The 23,593-nt window shown below is 40.0% G+C and overlaps 1 protein-coding gene across 2 annotated transcripts in view; it reads right to left on the bottom strand.

Annotated features, from left to right (window-relative positions):
• The window catches only part of MYOM2 (myomesin 2), a 241,805-nt gene that overhangs the window by 158,655 nt on the left and 59,557 nt on the right, over positions 1 to 23,593 (bottom strand). For both annotated transcript variants that reach the window (XM_073626642.1, XM_073626643.1), the window contains 2 exons: positions 22,036 to 22,193; positions 19,703 to 19,795 (listed from right to left, as the gene is read on the bottom strand). In XM_073626642.1, coding sequence (XP_073482743.1) covers positions 19,703 to 19,795; positions 22,036 to 22,193 — 251 coding nt within the window. The remainder of the gene's footprint in view (positions 1 to 19,702; positions 19,796 to 22,035; positions 22,194 to 23,593) is intronic.

Here is a 23,593-nt window from a genome sequence, read left to right as displayed (position 1 = left end):
TCGGAAACGGCCGGAAAGGCCCGAGGACACCTCAGCTGACCTCAGCAAACCTCAGAAAGACTCCGTTCCCGAGGTTTGCCAAGGTCAGCCGAGCTGTCCTTGGGCCTTTCCGTGCATTTCGGCTGCGATCGGCGCCGCTCGGCTCCAGCGCCCCCCCACCTCAGGCCAAACGCGGTACCGCACACGCTTTGGCCTGAATCGTGCTCGTTTTGCGAGACAACACTCGCAAACTGAGTTACGATTTTTAAAAATATAATGCTTGTATTGCGAAACGCTCGTTAACCGCGTTACTCGCAATCCGAGGTTCCACTGTAGGCTGTTCACTTTGCAAGGGAAATTGCACGTTGCAAGGGAATTTTCCCCAGAGTTCAGTGAATGTGATGTGAAGTTTCACTTTGAAAAGAATAACCAATCATATGAAAGGAAAATAAAAAAACTGCATTTTTGCTTGCACATGTTTGAAAGATGAAAGTCAGCAGAGCTTTACCCCAATCACTAAGCTCTTGGGTTAATTTTTTTTGCAAAATGAACAGACTATTGACTTTTCAGCTGCTAAAGAAAACGCAAGCCAGAACTCCATGACAAACAATAAGTATGTACACCCTTCAAACATGTGCTAGTGTTTCAAGTGATTGACAATAATGCACCAGTCTACTCCATACAGAAAAGTATATTCATGTAAACCTGTTAAAATAATAGAAGCATGGATATGTTGCATACAACATTTTTTTTTTTTTTACATATATGCAGTATATGATATCATATTTTCACATGCATAATTACAACTGCATTTCCCAGGTATGCCACTTGATGGCACTCATTGGAAAGAAAATGTTTCATTCTACTAATACAGCTAATACAGTGCTTTTAAAATAGACAGCTACAAGTACTAGGAATGCCATAAATAAATAAATACAACTGTAAGTTAATCTATGAGAAAAGTGTAATAGCATTTATAGCAAAAGTGCCTGCAGACACCCTAATGCAGGTACAGAAGATATCTGCATTGTATGCAGTGTTTTGAGATGTCCATTGATCTCCCATCCACTGGTGTGCCAAAAGTACAGTTAATGATCTCTGTTTATTACTATGCTCATTTAATGTACTTTATCCAAGAAAGGAATGTGGGGTTACATGTACAAGTTCTCTGTAAAGAAATGTGTAATAACCTGTTTATCATCACCAGTCCAGCTCACAAAACAGCCATATTCACTTTAAGATGATTTTATGTCTTGGTGCATGGAGGATGCCCTGGAAAAAGGAAATATTCCAACTACCTAAGGTACTGACATTTAATAGAACTGTAGTGTATAGTGATTTGTAAAGATAAGAGCAAAGAAAGTCAGTGAGGAGTGTTCCAGCATCTGTTCTGTCCTGTATTAGATTTCACCTTTATATCACCAGATTTCATAAAATCATCATAAACTGATTTATTCAAAGGTAAATGCTTTGGAAAATATTAGTTTGTATTAAGAAATCAATATATAGTGCTTCTGAACAAAGCTATGTATGCCTTTCATGCTAAACCTGTACTCAACCTAAGGCTTATCTATTATATATGTGGGTGCGGGAATGTGTGTAAATGAAATAAATTCCTGCGCCAGCAGGCACCCAAAGGCAAACCGTGCTGCTATTTAGCCGACGTGCGGAGCTACTATTAATTCTTAATGACACCCCCACGCATCTGAAAACACAGTTCGTTTTCTGATGGGGGAAAGCACCAGGCGATTTCCATGTGACTGCATTTTTAAAAAGGCGCAGGGACCTTTTTCTTGCTTTTCCCACAGGTAGAGCAACCCATTCAAATTAAAGGGATGCTATACCCGTGCAATCGCGACCCACACCAATCACATAGGTGTGTACCTAGCCTTAAGGGATATTAGCAACAGTATTGTACTTGTATGTAAAGGGAAATGCTAGAATTATTACAGTACAGTGTAAACAGTTTATCATAGCTTTGTGGTTTAGTGATCCCAACTATACATGTAATTTATACATAGATGTATCACTTGGTAAACAGAACAAGGGCAAAAAAGGCAAAGGCAAAAAATGGACACACCCGATCCAAGGTGCTAATCCAGGCTCATCACTGTAGGCAATATCAAGAAGAGAAGAAAAGATTGATCGCACACTTGAATCCAAAAGATGCTGTAGAAATTTCTTTATTGTCATGAGCCAGACAAAATTGCAATGATGATCAATTGACGCGTTTCTGACGAAAAGAACCGTGCTTGTTCACTTGGTGAACGTTGAGTTAGGGCTAGTTTACACTTTTTTCAAAACAAGGCTTCGGACAGGCTTTGTTAAAGCTCTCTGAATGCTAGTCAAAGCTCCTGTCGCTAAATAAAATCGTTAGCTTACAGTCCTGTTTACACATTGCTTTTGCTTTGCTTCGGCTTTGCTTCAAAAATTATACCCCATGTCGCTTTAGTGATGCTTCAAAGCATCTCCAAAGCCTCCATAGAAGTCTATGACAAAGCTTGCTTGAAGCACCATTGAGGCATCATTGAAGCCCCACCAAAGCATCAAAAATGCATAAAAAAAACATGTTGAAAAGGTAGGCTCTTTCATGTGTGTTGAACCTGAAGCAAGTGTAAATCAGCCCATATAGACACCTTCCTGTCTTTTTAGCTGAATTTAGAGTGACACGAGAACTCCAAGGGCTCATTTACACCTGCTTTGGCATCAACACACATTAAAACGCCTACTGCTTCAACCTGCTTTTAAGATAAGTTTTTTTGAAGCTTCTGTGTTGTTTCGATGAAGCTTTGGTGATGCTTCGGTGAAAGGTCGATGATGCTTCCGTAATGCTCTGTTGAAGCTTGACCGATGCCCTGTGTTTATGTGGATATCTCATACCTGCAATTTCTCCAAAACAAGGTGAAGCTAAAGCTGAATTAAGGAATCTCAAAAGCCGCAGTTGCTTCAAGTGAGCTTTGTCATAGAGTTCTATGGAGGCTATGAAGATGCTTTGAAGCACCACTAAAGCGACATGGGGTATAATTTTTGAAGCAAAGCAAACGCAAGGTGTAAACAGGATTGTAAGCTAATCATTTTTGGGCTAGTTTACACTTGCTTCAAAACATGGCTTCGGACAGGCTTTGTTAAAGCTCTCTGAACACCAGTCAGAGCCCCTGTCACTAAATAAAATGGTTAGGCTACAGTCCTGTTTACACCTTGCTTGGTGCTTCGATGAGGCTTTGATGAGGCTTCGGTGGGGCTTCGATGGGGCTTCAATGAGCCTTTGGTGGGACTTTGGTGGGGCTTTGGTAAGGCGTCATGGGGCTTCGATGAGGCTTCGGTGGGGCTTCAGTGGGGCTTCAAGCGAGCTTTGCCATAGACTTCTATGGAGGATTTGAAGACGCTTTGAAGCACCACTGAAGCTACATGGGGTATAATTTTTGAAGCAAAGCTGAAGCAAAGCAAAGCAAAAGGTGTAAACAGGATTGTAAGCTAACCATTTTATTTAGTGACAGGAGTCATTCAGAGAGCTTTAACAAAGCCTGTCCAAAGCTTTGTTTTGCAGTAAGAGTAAACTAGATGTTAATGTGTATTGAAGCCAAAGCGTAAATGAGCCCTTAGGGTCAATGGCATTAGTTTGTGATGCTCCTGAGATCATTAAGAATTCATTGACAGATACATTTGACTTCTCATCTGCATTTTACCTGTTTTAAGGGGGTTTTGCATTCCCATAGACTTGTGTGAGAATGCAAAACCTATCTGAAATAAACAGAAACCCATCTACTCAGGTCATTGAAGTGTATGTAAACCCTAACAATTATCTTTTATTGTTTTCACTTTTTTTAGTCTGTTAAATATGCCCTTGCTAGCCGATTATTACATCTGTTCAGTATGTACAAAAGAAAAACCTAATAATCCCGACAGGTATCTAGTATTTTGTCCTAACACACCTCCTGTTCTAAGATGACAAGCTGCTGCTCCATAAATACTGTACAATGAGTGAGCGTTGTTACTCTAGGACAGGAAGTGTGTTATTGGCAGGATCACAGGTGAAAATAAGTCAGAGAAAGAGAACAATTGTAGCGACCACATCTGAGACTTACTTGACACCACTTGGGGGGCACACCCTAAAATGCTTTACATTCAAGATGGTGCTGCTATAAGACCAAAAACAGTACAGCCCTCATGTTGTAAAGTGCTGTGCAAACTGTTGGTGTTATATAAATCCTGTATAATAATAATAATAATAAAGACAGATCTGTCTCCGCTCTGTCCAATGTCTCCACGCAGCAATAGATCTATCTATAGTGAGATATAGCTGACTGATTCTATCTAGCCATAGATCACTATTAGAAGTGTGTATTTATAAGTATTTATACACAGTGAAAATAGTATATACTGTATAAATGTACTGTAAATGCCAAAAATAAATACATTTTTTTCCTCCCCCCAGGTTAAATTCCAGATCCCAGCAAGCTTGTCGGAAGATCTGGATGACACTTAGTGTTCACTGTACAAGCATCAAATGCTCACGAAAGTGAACACAATGACATTCAAATTTTTTGTGATCTCAAACTTGTGGAAATGTCACCATCATGCTAATTTATGCTCTCATCAACCCAACTATATCTTGTCTCGATGTTGAGTTAACAATTTATGCAAACCAGATTTTTCCCCCTACATGCATTGTAATGTAGAGCCAAAAATGAAAAAAGCTCCCCTAAAGTAAAAGGCATACATAAATTACAAGAGAATGCTTTTTTTACATTTTTTTTTTACAAATGATTGCCAATAAAAATCGAAGGAAATAAAAATATATGCATCTAAATCTGCTACCAAATGTTGCAAATAAAATATAATACACTAGGGTAGACTATATATGCAAAACAGTAAAATGTGTGAAGCCAAACCATCTCCAAAAATGCTCTGGAATAAAAGGGGATTTATGGGGGAAAGAAAAGCCTGAAGACAGAGATAGATAATAAGAATTGTGAATCTCTTAAAATCAATCTATGTAATGCCATAAGTGCCCTGTGAACTGAATTCTACCAATTTACGGTACTTAAAGAAAAATATTTTTTTAAGCCATTTACTGAGCCAGGGTAGAAGGGCAGAGAAATCCTTGGGAATATGCCCAGGATTTTTTGTTTCCTTAATATTGGCCAATCCAACTTAAATTGTAATCTTGTAGATTCTGATAAAACAGAAAAGAGTGAACAAATAGAGGAATTAATGGAAGTACTGTGGATTGGCTGGATGGGCATTTATAATTAAATATGATGCTCTCTAGTCTAGTATTTTCCAGTCCAGCCAAAGAACACGCAACATATACCCATAGACAAATGTCACTAAGGAAAAACTCACTAACATTAGAGTACAGTCAAGATGACAGCCAAGACATTCCAAGCTGTTTTAAGTATCAACTGATCAGATTGCACACAGCTCAGCAATATGGTATGAACAGCTGAGAATACAGAAGAAGCCCAGAAACACTATAGTCTCAAGTACAGAGATAAAAAATTAACAAGTGCTTCTACCCATGAGTTTCATTCATATACTTCACTTCCTGGTCTAATATTCTTATTGAAGTAGAAATGTCTGCATTTTGTTCCTTTCATTAGTGCTTCAGACAGCTGCAGTGTCACAGTCTAGATTCTGCTATTGTTAGCTCTCCAAAGGAATTAGACACAGACTTCAGTATGACCACAGATTAAAGCTTTATCAAGTGCAAGAAAGAAAATAGTTGACATCTGTCTTCAGAAACATTTAAAAAATATATCAGTAAACAAGACACTCACATAAAAATAATGGAAGGTGATATTGAATTTCATACAAAAGAATTCTAAATGTTAACAACGTTCCTAATATATATATATATATATATATATACTATATTGTCAAAAGTATTATGATGCCTGCCTTCACACACACATGAACTTTCCACCCTTTGCAGCTATAACAGCTTCAACTCTTCTGGGAAGGCTGTCCACAAGGTTTAGGAGTGTTTGACTCTGTAAAATGTGTGTATCCTGCTACTGGACAGAGTGTTAATTGATGTGTTGCAAGATGCCTCTTTACAATATTTAGATCCTTGTCAGTAGGGATGAGCCCAATGTTCGATTCAAATGTAAGTTTGACTCGAACATCAGGTGTTCGCCTGTTCGCCGAACATTATGCGTTGTTCGCAGCAAATTCAAAAGCCACAGAACACAGTTAAAGTCTATGGGACACTAACTTGAAAAACCAAAAATGCTAATTTTAAAGGCTTATATGCAAGTTATTGTCATAAAAAGTGCATGGGAACCCTGATACTGCCCCAGGGGACATGTATCAATGCAAAAAATAGTTTTAAAAAATGGCCTTTTTTTCAGGAGCAGTGATTTTAATAATGCTTAAACAATACAAAATGAAATATTCCTTTAAATATCGTGCCTGGGGGTGTCCTTAGTATGCCTGTAAAGTAGCTAATTTTTCCCCTGTTTAGAACAACACTGCAGCAAAATGACATTTCTAAAGTAAAAAAGTCATTTAAAAGTGCAAAAAAAGGCATGGGTCCACTCCCCCCAGTCCATTTCCAGGCCCTTTGGGTCTGGTATGAATATTAAGGGGAACCCCACACCAAAATAAAAAAAAATGGCTTAGGGGTCCCCCCAAAATCCATACCAGGCCCTCCAGGCCTGGTATGGATTTTAAGGGGAACCCTGTGTCAAAATAAAAAGATGGCGTAGGGGTCCCCCCAAAATCCATGTCAAGCACGTCAGCTCGGGTATGGATTTTAAGGTGAACCCTGCATCAAAATTAAAAAAATGGCGTAGAGGTTCCCCCCCAAAATCCATACCAGACCCTTATCCAAGCACGCAACCTGGCAGGCTGCAGGAAAAGAGGCGGGATGAGAGAGCGCCCCCCCTCCTGAACCATACCAGGCCACATGCCCTCATTATTGGGAGGATGCTTTGGGGTCCCCCCCAAAGCACCTTTTCCCCATGTTGAGGGGTACAAGGGCCTCATCCCCACAACCCTTGCCCGGTGGTTGTGGGGGACAAGGCGGGGAGCTTATTGGAATCTGGAAGCCCCCTTTAACAAAGGGACCCTCAGATCCCGCCCCCCCTAAGTAGGGGTACGTTGTCACCAAAAAAAGTGTCAAAATGTTAAAAATGACAGTAGACAATTTGGGACAAGTCCTTTATTAAAAAAAAAAGGAACACTGTCCCGTGATGTCCATTCATCTTTGATCACAGCGCCAACAGACCGTGGAAAAAAAAACGCAACAACTTCGGCGATTGAATCTTCTTTGCGATGACAGCTGTTATATAGCTGAGGGCGGGGCCACCCAGTGACGTAAACAGGTGACTCCGCCCCTTTCTGACATCATGTGACGTGGCTATATAACAGCTGTCATCGCAAAGAGGATTAAATCAGCGGGAGCATCCCATGGAGGAGGGGTTGTTGCGGGGTTTTTTTGGGTTTTTTTCCTGGTCTGTCAGCACTGTGATCGAAGATGAATGGACATCGTGGGACAGGTTTTTTAAATAAAGGACTTGTCCCAAATTGTCTACTGTAATTTTTAACATTTTGACACTTTTTTGGTGAATGTTTAGGGGTACAATGTACCTGATACTCATTCACATAGGTAGGCAGGATCTGGGGTCCCCTTGTTAAAGGGGGCTTCCAGATTCCGATAAGCCCCCTGCCCGCAGACCCCCACAACCACTGGGCAAGGGTTGTGGGGATGAGGCCCTTGTCCCCATCAACATAGGGACAAGGCGCTTTGGGGTCCCCAAATCATCCTCCCTATGTTGAGGGCATGTGGCCTGGTACAGTTCAGGAGGAGGGGCACTCTCTCACCCCCCTTTTCACTTTAAGCATAATTAAAATCACTGCTCCTGAAAAAAACGGCCATTTTTAAAACTTTTTTTTGCATTGATACATGTCCCCTGGGGCAGGTCCCGGGTCCCCATACACTTTTTATGGCAATAACTTGCATATAAGCCCTTAAAATGAGCACGTTTGATTTTTCATGTTTGTGTCCCATAGGCTTTAACGGTGTTCGCTTGCTCGTACACATTTTTTGCCTGTTCGCATGTTCTGGTGTGAACCAAACCAGGGGGTGTTTGGCTCATCCCTACTTGTCAGCACTTGCTTATCTATATACCACTTTTTACTGTGTGAGTCAGCACCAAAGTGTGTGTAAACACCATGTGACAACAGGTGTTAAAGAAAATCTGTATTTTGGATGTATGAAGGTTGTCAATAGTGACCCTTTGCTTCTAAAAATAGTAGTTCCCCAGCTGTCATGCTGATCTACGACTTTCTGAGCCACTCATCAGGAACAATTGTACACACTGGAGCTGTGACTTTACTTTGACTTTACTCATCTGAATGACGTCAGCAATGGCAGCTTCTCTACTGGTATTTAAAAAAAACAAACAAAAAAAACATTGCACACTGTTTAATAGATTATCCTGTTTATATTTTTGGGAGAAATCTATAGATGCCAATGACTGTTTACTTAATGTGCAAAACAGCGCTAGGGTAAATGTTTTAAATGAACTGTCTTGGTGATATGTTTAGTCAGAACTGTCAGCAGGAGTAAGCCAAGTTCAGCTTGGTAAAAATCTACATGCTGCTGCAAGGCTGAGGTTCATGCTGCTGGGCATTCTTTCCAAGAAGAGAGCAGTGTAGCTAATACCTGGAGGAGTATGGATATTAAAACCAATTCTGGTTGGCATTGAGTGGTGGCCTAGCGGAGAAGGGTCTGCTTGCTTGGCGGTGGTAGTGAAGGTTCTCCAGGGTGTACATGTCCGTCAACCTGGGCCCCCATGTCTCATGGGCCTCAGGTGTTCAGCAGGACTGGGTCTGCAACTATTGGAATGCCACACCTGTATAGATCAGTAAAAATGAGGCGGCTTTTGCTAAAGGTTACATTAAATTATACTTGTACTGGGATTGAACCAAATAAGATGCAAAACAAGTTCTTTTAATTTCCCCTAAACTTGATTAAGTGTATGAAGCAAGCATAGATGTGCTAGCCTGCAGTACACTCAATACAACCTAAATAGCTAAATCCAAACTTTGTTTCCATTTTTGGGGATGCAACTAGGGTGAATGAATTTGTATTAAGTATCATTAAGTATCATTAGAGCTTGTTCAGCCATTTAAATAAACCCTACTGCTATTCTTGGAAACACATCCTGATATCATAGTGCTATCTACATTCATTGCCAGGTTATCAGGATATGTTACACAGCTACAAGTACACAAGATATCACTATAAAGAAAGATATGTAAAGTATTTCTAAAGCAATTACATAATTCATTGAGGTACAATTTTCTGTATGCATTTGCTAATTTGTAGTGAATCTGGTGATCAATTGTAAAGCAGCAAGAGGTGAAATGTAAATATCCTACATCTGCATAACAGAGAGGTGCCACTCCAAGCCTGCAGTATCATTCTCCCAGGTTTATACTCTGTAATTCAGGTGCTGGCAGAGATAGAGTACTTATCGCCCCAAGATACAATATAGCATACAAGTATCTCAGTCCACTGTATTCAACAGTGAAAGGCAGGCTTTACCTCAAGTCCCCCTCCATTGGTCACGGCACTCTGACATATTTTACCCACATTGGTCTCAATCGTATGATTAAGCCCAATGCGGAGCTTGAGCTGAAGACTGTTTTTCATTCACTTCCCACTGGAGTTGAATACAGTGTACTGTGGTTCTTGAATGCTATATTGTATCCTACAATTGTCTTTATACCCCAGGTAAAACAGCTAATATACTAGGCAGTCAACCATAACTGGAATCTAAAGTGGAAAAATGATCCACTTTACCAAATAACTAATGGCAGATTGTTTATTAGGCATTTAGCAGCTATTACTACTCTGGGACAACTTGTGTCATGGTCATCCTCTGAGGTTCACTGTATCTGTTAAAAAATCTGTCTGTCTTTAGATGTCCTATTTGAAAAAAAATCAAATTTTCGTTATTTCAGCAGAAATAATCAATACAACACAGATATTTGAACCAGTGAACCCCATTCAGTAAGCAGAGGAATTTCCACTCAAAGTTCCAGAACTGATTTCATTTTAAAGAGCCAAAGGTGGCACTGATCGCCAATGTAAGCAGACACTTATCCCACTGTCACCAATACAAAGGAGTATTTCTCCCACTGACACAAATGTAAAAGGGCCCATCTACCATTGATACCGATGTAAGAGGACCTTCTACCAATGACACCAATGTAAGGGGACTTTTTCTTTTCCATTATCTTTACTGAAAGGGAGTTATACTACCACTGACATTTATGTAACACAGCACTTCTCTCCTGGCCACCAATACGGGATTATTTGTGTCAGATGAGTGAATATTTGAGAGATTCCCACAGAAATGTTTCATAAATAGACTCTTAAGCCTTGTACACACGATCAGATTTTCGGATAGGAAATGTGTGATAACAGGCTGTTGGCGGAAAATCCGACCGTGTGTATGCTCCATCATGAGTGAATGAGTGAATACTTGAGACATTCACACAGAAATGTTTCATAAATAGACTCTTAAGCCTCGTACACACGATCGGATTTTCCGACGGGAAATGTGTGATGACAGACTGTTGGCGGAAAATCCGACCATGTGTATGCTCCATCAGACAATTGTTGGCCAACTTTTCATGGACAAATGTTGGATGGCAGGTTTATAAATTTTCCACGGACAAATATCTGTTGTCGGATTTTCCGAGCTTGTGTACACAAGTCCATCAGACAAAAGTCCAAAGTACAAACACGCATGCTCAGAAGCAAGGACGATCCAGAAGTGGCTGGTCTTGTAAACTAGCGTTCGTAATGGAGAATTAACATTCGTGACGTGGCAAATTATGAAATCTTAAAATTCTCTTCTTCTTTAATGGGATAATAATGAAGCTGCTTTGCTGGTGATACTGATGGAGTTATTGCAAACAAATTTTCACATTTTAATATTATTATGCTTTTTTTTAACAACATTATCCCATAGTTTTTAAGATCAAAGATACAACTATGTTGGTGTCCCTTCTTAATTTTACATTGTATTTTTTAAAATGTAACTGCCTGCTCCCAAACTGTCATTTGAAGTAAAAAACACAGCCAAGTATTATTCTCCACAATTTTTTATTGTGCATTAAAAAAAGAAAACAAATAAAATTAGACATGCTATCTGCCAATAGAATTTAACCAAAAAGTGCATTCTATGCATCCAAAAATATAGAAAATATACCAAATCAAATCGTTATTCAACCAAAAAAATAATGTCAAAGCAATAGCTCCAAGGCCAATAATAAATGACACGTTATCTCCTCTGATCCCGCAAAATAGCTGGTTGATGAACGGCAGTTCAGAAACAAACTGAAAAGCACAAACTGAAAAGCGCAAACTGAAAAGTGCTAAATGAAAAGCGTGAAAAGAAAAGCGCGAATCAACACTCACCAATCTTCTACTAACATGAAATTAGCAGAAGGAGCCCAAAGGGTGGGGCTAAAGAGCAGAAAAACAATGTAGTACGTCACTACGTTTGTAATTGTTGGCCAACAATGGTGCGGCCGTGTGTATGCAAGGCACGTTTGGGCCAACGCCCTTCAGACAAAAGTCCACGGTTTTGTTGGCCAACAATCCGATCGTGTGTACAAGGCTTTAGTGTGTTGAGAGGGGGGGATAAATCCTAATTTTTGCACAAAGGCTCCTTGTTGACATTGTCTGTCATGATTTGAAGTATGGAAAAGAGAGTGTAGCGCTTAAAATAAACAATACGAATTCATCAGAGACAATAAACGTTCCAGCACAAGGTCCATTCAAGGTGTTTTCATATATGGAGGGAAAGTAAAACCATCACCATCACCCAATAAAACTGACCCTTACCATCAGTGTAAAGGGTATACGCTTTAAATGTACTAGATAGCGGCACCATCAATTCTTCCTGCAAACGCTGTTCCACTCCGCAAGCGGTTTAAGCTGATCCTCCTCATAAAAGACCATTAAGGGTAAGGAAATCACTCCACTCCAAGAAAGGATCTACTGCAGGAAAGCTCCAGCATCCACATAAGCAAAAAGATAGAGAGGAACGCTTATTGCGCAATGATCGATACAAAATGATTTATTGAAGATAAAAATGAATCCACTCACATAAAACGCAGGTTAAACAGGTGTAGCGGGCACCTACTTTTATGTAGGTGACCTTTCTTCTAGTTTACAGTTTCAGGTAAAATTTAGGCAGGCTTGCACTATTATAACATGCCTGGTTGTTTATTTTGGGAGCTGGGAGTGTCAATATAATGCAGGGTGTGGCCACCTGTGCTTGGACCCAGAGATGCCTCCTCTGCTTTCAGTGAAATGGTTCTGGAAGAGAGGTTAGACTTGGGATCTGAGTAAGAGGCAGCTTGTGTGAGTTCTGGCCAATCATTAAGTTGTTTGGCAGGAGGTGAGGGGAGGGGAGAGGTTCCCCTGTGGGGAGCCAAGAGCTTTTCCCCCGCCACGGGGAGGGAGGGGGAACCGGGACCTGCAGAAGAGTTAATGACACCAGACAGCATGTAGTCTCTGGTGTTGCTGGACACCCCTGAGGGGAAGGGAGCGTGCCAGATTCGAGAGAAGGGATGGAGAAACCATTTCAGAAGAAGTAGCAACTAAGCGGAAGACAACTGGGTGATCGATCGTTTATGAGTGGCACATGGACTGTTGATCAAGTGAGTAAAAGCCCAGGGGAGGGGTACTACCAGAGGCTAAGGGATGTTGGTACGCAAGTCAGTGAGACAGGTGGAGATGGCCTGTGACTTTGGGTTCAACAATACCCCGGGATTCCATTCAGTCAGGCGGAAGGAATTATTCAGAGTAATCTCTTCCTTAGCTCAACTTGAAAGTACTGTACAGACAGGAAGTAGTGGTCAAAAGGCGGCGGTAGAGCTCCGAGCACAAACAGAGATACAGATTGTTCTAAAAAGGTCTACGGGTGAAGAAGTTATTCAGAGTGACTCTTTACTACAACAGCCTATGTATTCTCTAGTAAATCTACCCACGTCTATATGCAAAGAGTTATTCAGAGTGGCTCTTTGCTATTCGCTTTCATTGTTCTCAGAGACCAGATTACTTCCGTCTTTCCCACGAAGAAATCATTCAAAGTGATTTTTCATTATCCGCATTGTTCTAAGTCTTTGCATAAGAAGGCAAAGAAAAGATTATGAAACAACAAAAGAGCATCTCAGAAAATCCTTCTCCTATCCCAGTTTATGTTATATTAATAAAGCAAGAGAAAAGCACAATATGGACTGTTTCTATTTCTATGGGCTGTGATGGGCTAGGTAGAAAGCGTGATTTACAGATATAATATATAATCAGCAGCCCCTGCAGGGGTAAGTGCTACACAGGCATGTAGAAAGTAAGATGGCCACCACATCACCGCCCACAATCTGCACCACACATCCCTAGCAGATGCAGATCATGGGCGGTGATGTGGCGGCCATCTTTACACCTGCATGTGAGCATTATTATGAACGCTGCATGCACACAGAACAGTGAGAAAACAAACTGCTAAGAGCATGAATCAGCCTTACGCTCTTACCTTTGTTGCCTCTGATCTGCCATTCGGTAGCAGTCTCTGGATCATTTCTGGGTATCAAAGACAGCACCCAATCTGTACCCATTGGCCAGCAGAGTCAGGCCTGCGGTGGGCATTCTTGTTGGTAAGCAGTAGATCACTCCATCTGCTAGCCTCCCTCCCCATAACGTTGGCCAGTGACCACACACTCCTGGCCTTTGGCTGCCCTGCTCTAATTGGCCAAATGCCCCTGGTGCTGTATTTAAGTGTCACAAGCCCAGGGCTCTGGGCTTGTGATAACATCTGTTTTTTAGATCCCTTCCTGTCCTGTCCTGCCTGCTGACTTCTGATTGCTGACCCTAGCCTGGTACCCAGATTACTCTTTTGGGTTGCTGTCTGACCTTGACCTCAGACTGTTTACTGGAGTATGCTTGCTTGCTACCTGCCTTAACCTTGGAACTGTCTTTGGATTACACTTGTCCATTACCTGCCCTGACTTAGGACTGTCCCAGAATTCTGCTACCAGACTCTGCCTTCTGCCTAACCAACCTTGAGACTACAGGTATCCTTCCTTGTCTCTTTTGCTCAGTTCTAGTGCCATGTGGAGCAGAACTGTAGCATCACGTTCTTAGACCTGGGTTAATCAAGTACTGCCACTGATAGCTGATGTGTCCTTTTCTACAGAGAAAAGTTAATAAAGCTTTACTGCAAGTGCACTACATCTGTTAGTCAAAGTGGGGAAAAGACTACTGTGGTCTTTAGGACATGAATCTTTTGTAAGCATTCAGATGTCTCCTAGTCTGTGATTCTTAAAACATAGTATTTAGGAAATACTATGTAATAACATATTTATGACACCATTCAAATACACATGTAAATTATCTTTGCTTCTAAAGGATTTGTATTTTGACCAGTTAATTTTTTATGAATAATATGCTCTTGCCAGAAGGCACAGCTAGGAGGTGACACCTCTTTCTTTGTAAGAGTTACAGAATACTTTGGCATCATGTCAGCCACCTCCTTCAGACTGGGCAATAATTGAAGTCATCAACTATGCTGATGTTGTGCATTCTTCTGTATGTTTGTACCATGCCAGTACATGTGCAGACATAAGAACTGAGTTAGCCTTCTGTTTCGCTCCCCCCCCCCCTTACAATCTGAGTGGTGCTGTATAGGGGATGAGGCTGGTACGAGAAAGGCAGGTTCAGGTAATTATGCCATTAATACATTTGAAAAATACAACTGTCCAATGTTTTACAGCAGACCACGGTATCTGTATATGTTTTATACAAAGCTCTAAGTGTTCAGTTAGTTACAGTGCATTTATAAACAAATCTATGCTTTCATAGAAATTTCATTGTACTTGAGGGATGTTCTGATTCAATCAATTTTCCCGCAATCTGAGAAGTAGTTTTCGTTTTTGCCATTGTCTCCATTTTATTGTCTGTCTTCTACCATGGATTTCTGCAGCATTCTAGAAATACATTTTAGTAATTCTGGGATTCATATAATGAAACCATTTCAGGTTTCAAGGCCAAGGGTTCCCACATCATAAAATCCTTTTTATATTCACAAATGCATTTTATACCATTGCACTGAAATCAATCAAGTCTTCCATTCTTTTATATTTTTCTTTCGTTTTATAGTGCGTCTATTCTGCATTACATGTCAAGCAGTCACTCCTTCCACCTAAACTTCATTTGAGAATGGCTTCTGGAATGTTCTTCTGTGCAGATTCTTAAAAGCAGAATAATGTCTGACCCTAAGCCAAGTTTAAAATATTATGATCAAGCCCACTATTATTAAAGTGAAAAGCACTGAACGACATTAGTCATTTCTCACCGGATAACAGAATTATTTCTAGTTCACTCCCATTGCCTTTATACACGATCTGTTGACTTCAGATTGTCAATTATATATTCCTAGTTCTGATTTAAAGCTCTTTGAAGTAAAAAAAAATGAACCAATGTTCCCCGTTCCAATTCACTATAACCGGGACCCACAATAATTCATTTTATGCACTTTCATTTAAGCCGTTAAATCAGTTTGAAAGGGAAAAATCTTAAAGTGCACCCATCATTTTGTAGCAGTTATAGAGACTGCTGTCAGGGGAAAATAAACTACAGATCTCATAAAACTGGAACATTATCTCATATGTTTTGTTTACTTTCATTTTTTTTCCAATTTCACAGATTTCCCTCTCTTCTTACTGACTTAGTTGCGCCATACAGATATAACCCTTCTTGAAGCAAACCAAATAACACTATCTAGTGAAGTGAGAAAAATTGGGCTGCAGCATACATTAAAGTGGAACTAAACTCTTTCAATCAACATTAACTATTTTTAGTTCTTATGCTGTTGGCATTAGTAAATAGATAGGAAGGCTCACTATATATTTGCTTGTTTTAATGTTTTTTTTTACATTTCTTCAGTTGCTTCCTGGTTTCTGGCCTAGGCCAAAATTATCTCTTCAATTGCTTCTGATACTGCTCAAAGTAGAGGTGAAAGCATATCCCTGTGTCCCAGAACATAGGGTGTAGGCTTGTCCTAATACCAAGCCAAGGGGTTAAGATCCTCTGACTAAGCCTTGGTGGGCAGGGCAAAAGCATTAGGGAGTGTGGTTTGGTGGAGACATGCAGGCAAAGGCTGTGGCAGTCTAGTGTAAACGGACAGACGGTCCGTTTGCATGGAACTGCCCATAGAGGAGAGCAGGCTGTGTCTGTGTCCGCTCTGCAAAGCGGACATGGACCAGCCATCCGCCTGCTCAGTGGGGACCAGTGGACAGATTCCCCACTGACTCCAATGGAACCCACCCAGTGTGTAAGGGGCCTTAAGCTGACCACATATGTTACAATCTGATTTTACAATCTCCTTTAGAACTACCACCAACATGGTTATATTTTGATACTAATTAATAGGATAGACTAGGTAGATCCTCATATTGCATAGTTTTGGCAACTTGCAAGTTTTCCATTGATTGTACAGTCAGATTGTAATGTGTATGCAGGGACTTTAACAGTAATAGACCCTGACAAAGGATTTAAGTCTCCACAAAATTATCATTTACTTTGGATGATATTCTGGGTTTTTTTGGCAAACAGTGTGATGCCCCGTACACACGGTCGGACTTTGTTCGAACATTCCGACAACAAAATCCTAGGATTTTTTCAGACGGATGTTGGCTCAAACTTGTCTTGCATACACACGGTCACACAAAGTTGTCGGAAAATCCGATTGTTCTAAACGCGGTGACGTAAAACACGTATGTTGGGACTATAAACGGGGCAGTGGCCAATAGCTTTCATCTCTTTATTTATTCTGAGCATGCGTGGCACTTTGTCCGTCGGATTTGTGTACACACGATTGGAATTTCCGACAACGGATTTTGTTGTCGGAAAATTTTATAGCTTGCTCTCAAACTTTGTGTGTCGGAAAATCCGATGGAAAATGTCCGATGGAGCCCACACACGGTCGGAATTTCTGACAACACGCTCCGATCGGACATTTTCCATCGGAAAATCCAACCGTGTGTACGGGGCATGAGAGTCTTCCATAGCTGGTCGTATGATACAACTGGTATTGAGTTGGCATATCTTAGTGGTGGATGAGCATTTATGCTGTGTTAGTGATTTTAATGTCTTTTGCTTTTAATTTCAACTACAGCGACATGAATGAAGCGTACTTTTGTATACTTCAAAAAACAGTTTGTACACAAATTGCGCACCATACTGCCTCCTACCGCAGTCGGCAACAGATATTTGCCAGAGAGATAAAGCACTCTGGAAGCTTGTCTGTTCTAGTTTGAATTTGCCCTTGATAAATTAGTGCTATGACGGTCTCCTTCTTCCCCTGCTAATCCATTTATGAGTATTACCTTGAGACCCCTGGAGATGTGGTTCCAGTATCAATAGCAGTATATCTACGAATTTTATATAAAAGTCTTCTAAAACCCACTTATTGGTTTAAGAGGTCATTTTGGATTGATGAGCCTCTGTGTTTAGGGAAAGTGTGTCTGAGGTGAAGGAGTTAACACCTTCTTCTCTGATGTGCAGCACTGATTTGATATGGACACTTTATGAGCTCATTTGAATTGCTTTCTGCTATTGCTACACAGGAACTGCACTTTGAATTGAATTGCTGTATGAGTTTTTTTATGGATGTTTTCCATTTAATGTCCATGCACATTATGATTTGGGGTATTTTTAGCACAGATTTATTTATCACACATATATTGCAATAAAAATTCTATTGCTAGAATTTTAGCACTGTAGCAAAAATAATTTATTGATATGATGCAAGCAAATGTCTGCCTTTACCAAGAAGACCTCCACAAAAAGACAGAGGGTCTGATTTACTAATGGCAAATCGACTGTTCACAATGCAAGGGTGCTTAATGAAATAGGCGAAGCTCTGCTGACTTTCATCATCCAATCATTTGCAATATATATTTTTTTTTATTTTGCTTGCAAATGATTGAGTATTCTTTGCAAAGTGAAATATCACCACATTCAATAAGCCCTGGGGAAAATTACCTTGAAAAGTGAACATTCTAATTGCTTTTATTAAATCAACTCCACAATGTGGAACAAGGCATGCCTTATTTCGCAATGTGGGGTTGATTTACTAAAGGCAAATAGATTGTTCACTTTGCAAGTGCAGTTGCGCTCTGCAAGGGAATTACACTCAGAGCTTAATGAATGAGGTGAGGTTCCACTGACTTCAATCAACCAAACAATTGCAAGCAAAAATGCAGTTTGTTTGTTTTTTTTGTTTTTTTTTCCTTGCAAGTCTGGATATTCTTTGCAAAGTACAATTTTACCGCATTCATAGGAAAATTCTCTTGCAAAGTGAACAGCCTATTTACCTTTAGTAAACCAACCCCACATTGTGGAATAAGGCCTGGTGAGTTAGTATTGTGTAAATGATCAGATGCAGGGAGCCTACAGGCATACTGGTGACTAGTCTTTTGCCATATGTAGGTCTTTTTCAAGCACAGCTTCCAGAGTTCAGGTCCTCTTAAAGTGGTTGTAAACCTCAGACATGAAATATGAAAAAAAAAGCACATCCTTCTATACTGTGTACTTGTCTCTCTCCAAAGCTCTGAGTGTCTTTTCTCTCTGCTGCCTGGTTCCTCTATTATCTTATCATCATGACTTAGTTCTGGCATCTTTTCCCAACACCAGGAGTTACAATGGTGATGAGGGAGGAAGCTACAGTACTCAGCCTGTGACTGTTGTCCACAGCTGTGCTCGCTCTAAACTGTGTGGAGTGAGTGTGTCCCTTCAGTCCAGAGCTCAGAGTCCTTTCCAGCTGTGTGAAGATTTCAGATCTGCACCCCCTGCTCCTAGAACTAAAAATAAATTCTTTCTTCTGTGTGTTTTCAGAGCGATCTTCAGAAGAAATGACTGAGGATACACAGCTCTAACTTATGTAGGGGGATTTGTTACATCTCTGTGAATCATCTAATCATCTAGTCACCAGTCTAGTCACTAATCATCTAGTCACTTCACGGGGTACATGTGAGGGTTTACGACCACTTTAAAGTGGTTGTAAAACCCATTCATGAATCTGACCTGGGCACATCTATCTGTAGTGTTTACTTATCTCTCTCCAAAGCTCTAAGTGCTATGTCTTTCTGCTGCTCTGTTCCTCTGTTATCAGTAGAATCATTTCTGACAAGTTCTCTGACACACAAGATAACAGAAGCTGAAAATTTGTGTTGGGGAGGGAACTTAGAGATAGATAAGCAGAGAGCGTGTCTATTCAAAGTATAGCTCTGCAAGTTCCTTCATTCCTCTGCCTATGTGGAGTGGAGGTGTGTGCCTTTCCACCAATCAGCTCTCACACAGTGTAAGCCCAGACTCCACTCCCACTGCTGAATGAGAAAGAAAAATTAATAACATGATGTGCACTTTATAAAGAGTGTAGAAAGGGAAAGACAGCAGATATACATGTAAGACTTATGTATAGTTACATAGTTACATAGCTAGTAAGGTTAAATAAAGACACCAGTCCATCCAGTTCAACCCGAGTGAAGGATTTGTTTCATCTCTGTGTATCACCTGAGGCCAGTCACTTCACTAGGTATAGGAGAGGGTTTCCAACCACTTTAAAGATCATACTATTACCAATGTAACAGGTAAAAACAGATAGTTACTTAGTGTAAGCAAATGCTGTCTACTTACCTGTAGATTTCCAAACTGTTCACTCCATATTTACTTTCAATTCTATACTTTCCTGGTTCACTTGCTGGGCTAATCAAAGATTCATTCTTATACCTAATCAAAATAAAAGAAATGGTAATTTTATCCCCATAAACGAAATTGTTTTATTAAAAAAACAAGTACGTTATAGTTACATAGTCCTGAAGTGCACTGACACTGCAATGCAAAGAAGAAGTTATTCTGTGCATTGCAAATGCAACACACCACTTAATTATAGCTAATGGCAAGCTTAAGCTGGGCATTCACCTTTTAGAGCTTTTCAAAATTGGATTGAAGTGTTTGCTGTGCTGCTATAGGGTACGTGAACCATTCAAAGTTTTAAAATGTGCAAGAAAGACATTAAACAGGAAATAAAATTGAAAAATGAACACTGAAATTACTTTCAAGACTATTTTGTTATAGAATGTGTGTAATAAAAACAAGCTGGTGAAAAAAACAGCTTGTAGACTGAATGATTTGACATGCATGATAGTGACATGCAGGACATTATTACTAAATATACTATCATTTGCATATGAGGAAATACAGTAGAAACCTCAACTAGATCTAACACAAAGGTTTCAAATATAAAGCTGCTAGAATTTTCAGTTTTAGGAAAACACATTTCTGAGCTAAAATATTTTTTAGCATTTTGAGTACGCACAATTTATGCTATAATAAACAAGCTAAAGTACTGCAATAATCATTTCTGTGATATATTTTTAGAGGATTATATTGACACAATGAAATTCACCTTTTTAAGCTGTATTTTAAACATTAGGAGCCATGTTGTTATAAAAATCAGATCTGTGATTTTTTTTTTTTTTCTGCCATTGAACTTATCTATGGCTAGTTATGTCTACTGATAAGTGCAAGCACCAAGAATAATAATATACAGAAGTGTATTCTGAGTATAACATTTAGGACAAGGCTGAAATTATAGTTTCTCAATTGCAAGTATATTTTACAGAAAAAAATGATTTTGCCCCCGTTCACACTGCTGACAGTTTCAAATCGCATGACAAGTTGCACCCTATTGTTTGCATTGGAAGTGCTCAAATTGGTGCAACTCTGACTCCATTGGAGTCACACCGATTTTGAAAGTAGATTCCCGCACTACTTTTTTGCAATTTCAGGTGCAACTTGCATAGACATCTGTACATGAAGTCGCACAGATATCTTTCAAGTAGCACCTACTTCAAGTAAAGTAGCATGATTTCAATGTCATGATCAGTGTGACCGGGGTGTTAAGGTGTACTGTATGTATAGCCCAAATTTGTTTTTTAAAGAGTGGGAAAATATTAAAACCCCTGACAAGTTTTATTTACTGCTATTTACCCTCTCTATTAGCCCCTGAGTCTATTGTTGTTGAAAGAAAATTCAAAGTTGTACAAATGCCATTAAAGTGTATGTTTCCTTAAACATGCTTTTTTTCTATGTGTGTCTCTATCATTTTCATGTACTTCTTCATGTACCTGATTTATCCCGCCATTCACTTTTCTTCCTTGTTCTAAATTAATCACTCAAAGCACAAAAGCTGATCTGTGTTGGCGTGATCAGTTTTAATTTGGCTGTCAAATCAGAGGTACAGGACACTGTGCAGACACACAGTATGTCTGTATTGGGGAGTTTGTTGATCCACCACACCCCCTGACGAGTCACAGTTGCTTATAGCACACACACCCTTCCAATCACAGTCTGCCTCTTGAACATACCTCCTGCTGAAGTATAGCCTGCCTGTTGCCCTAAGGCTGAACAGACTATGAAATACAGGCACCCTATGTGTCTGCACAGTGTCCTGTAACCCCACTCCCAGTATCAAGGAGAAAATATGCAAGGTCACATGACAGAAGGTAAGAAAGATCATTTCTGACACTAAGCAAAATTGGTTATGGTGCCTGCATAGTTATAACTATCACAACTACTTTAAAGCAAGGTGATGTTAAAATCTAAAAGAAAACATGTTTTGGTGACAACTGTCTAATAAGGGAACCTTCTTCACTTTGTAGAGCTTTCCCCTCACTTTCTGATGTATCTGTAGGACATGAAGAGAAGAGAAATCTACCAAAGGGTACACTGAAAGCAAACAAAAAAAAGAAACTGACAGGGAATTTAACTAATCCCTATTTTAACCAAAAATGTTTTGGCTATACATACTGAAAGCCCTGAAAACAGAGGTGACACTGTTTGGATTTTATTTGAGCACTGTCCACAGTTGCAGATGGGAAGGTGATGATTCTAGGTCATAAACCTTTTTTCACCTTGCCTCATGGCAGGCAATGTCTTGTATAAAAGCTGCTGGAGTTTCTACTCACCACTGCACTAGCGGTGTAGGATATCCTTGTACCGTGAAGAAAAGCTTTACAGCCATGCCTTCCCAAACTGTGTGGGATCTGAGTCGTACTAAGATATCTGGAGCACGACTTATGCAATCTTCATGGATCTGTCTCTGCAATGCCATTTTTTCTTCTACCTGCCAAATGAAAATATGCATATGGTCAGTTAGTAATATGTATGCTGTAGGGGCCAAAGGGCTGATTCCCAAACCCTGTACGTTTAGCTGGGCCCTTGGATCTCAGTTATTGGATCCCAATTATTATATGTGCTGTACTTGCTCACGTGACCACCCACCTCTCTCCTCCTTTCCTCCCCTCCTCCCGACTGACGTCAGGGGGGGATCCTCAGCCCCTCCCACTGTAGCTGTCAGATCTTGATAGGGAACGGCGGGTGGTCACATGAGCACCAAGCGGCGCTCTGAAATAAGATACAGTATATAGCGGCATTTTTTTAATAAAGCACACACACATATGGACACAGCATTATCGAACACAGAAGATTGCCTGAGAATTACCAAGTGAGGTTACAACCACTTTAGGGAACAATGCTGCAACCCCATGGGTTTGTGCTGTTTCAATTCCATTATTATAATGTTTTACTACTATGTTTTACCACCCATTCTTCATTACTTTTAATTTCAGTGAAGGCACACATAAAAATACCATGTGTTATTAAGGAAATTATTTATTAGGTGCCTATGCAACAAAGAGCCCTTGATCTACTTACAGCAATTCTATGTAAGAATTAGCAACCCGCTGCACAATGTAACATATGTTTGATAATGCAAAATGTTTTAAACTTAGCGCTGTTCTTAAGTATCAAATAAACTATAATTAAAGTGCTAGTGCAATAATAAAGTTCATAATAGTGCAATCATGAGTGAAAGTCCATGCAAATAAAGTGTCAAACGTGTTCAATTTTTGCTTGTGAGGATTCCAGTGCCACTCCGTGCTTCTCTCCTGGATCCCCACTTACCAGCAATATGCTTTAAAAATGTAAGGTCTTTGTCCTGCTCCTCCTGTGGTCAGGTTTCCATTATAATGGTATTGATGTATGATATAGTAAATTAAGAGAAATGCATAGCGTAATATTGCTTGGTTTTAAAATCAAAAACAAATGCACTTACATCAAAGAAAGGGCATATATGTAAAAATTACCACCTTGGCGTCCTTTCAGTCATCACTAGGTCTTGTGTATCTTGTCCCTTCTTGGTGTGTTTCTCCGCTCCCACTGGGCACCTTCACAAGCCATTGATACAGGACAAAGACCTTCCATTTTCAAAGCATATTGCTGGTGAGTGGAGACCCAGGAGAGAAGCACGGAGTGTCACTGGAACCCTCACAAGCAGAAATTTAACACGTTTGACAATTTATTTGCATGGATGGACTTTCACTCATGATTGCACTATTATGAACTTTATTATTGCATTAGCACTTTAATTATAGTTTATTTGATACCTAAGAGCAGCGCTAAGTTTAAAACATTTTGCATTATCTTCTTGGGGTTATTTACCTTGCACGATAGCAGCAGCTCTAA

Source organism: Aquarana catesbeiana, linkage group LG04 (assembly GCF_042186555.1).
Source record: "Aquarana catesbeiana isolate 2022-GZ linkage group LG04, ASM4218655v1, whole genome shotgun sequence".
In the NCBI taxonomy this organism is placed as follows: domain Eukaryota; kingdom Metazoa; phylum Chordata; class Amphibia; order Anura; family Ranidae; genus Aquarana; species Aquarana catesbeiana.
Note: the sequence above shows the minus strand (reverse complement) of the source record. Positions and strands in the feature narration are given on the sequence as shown.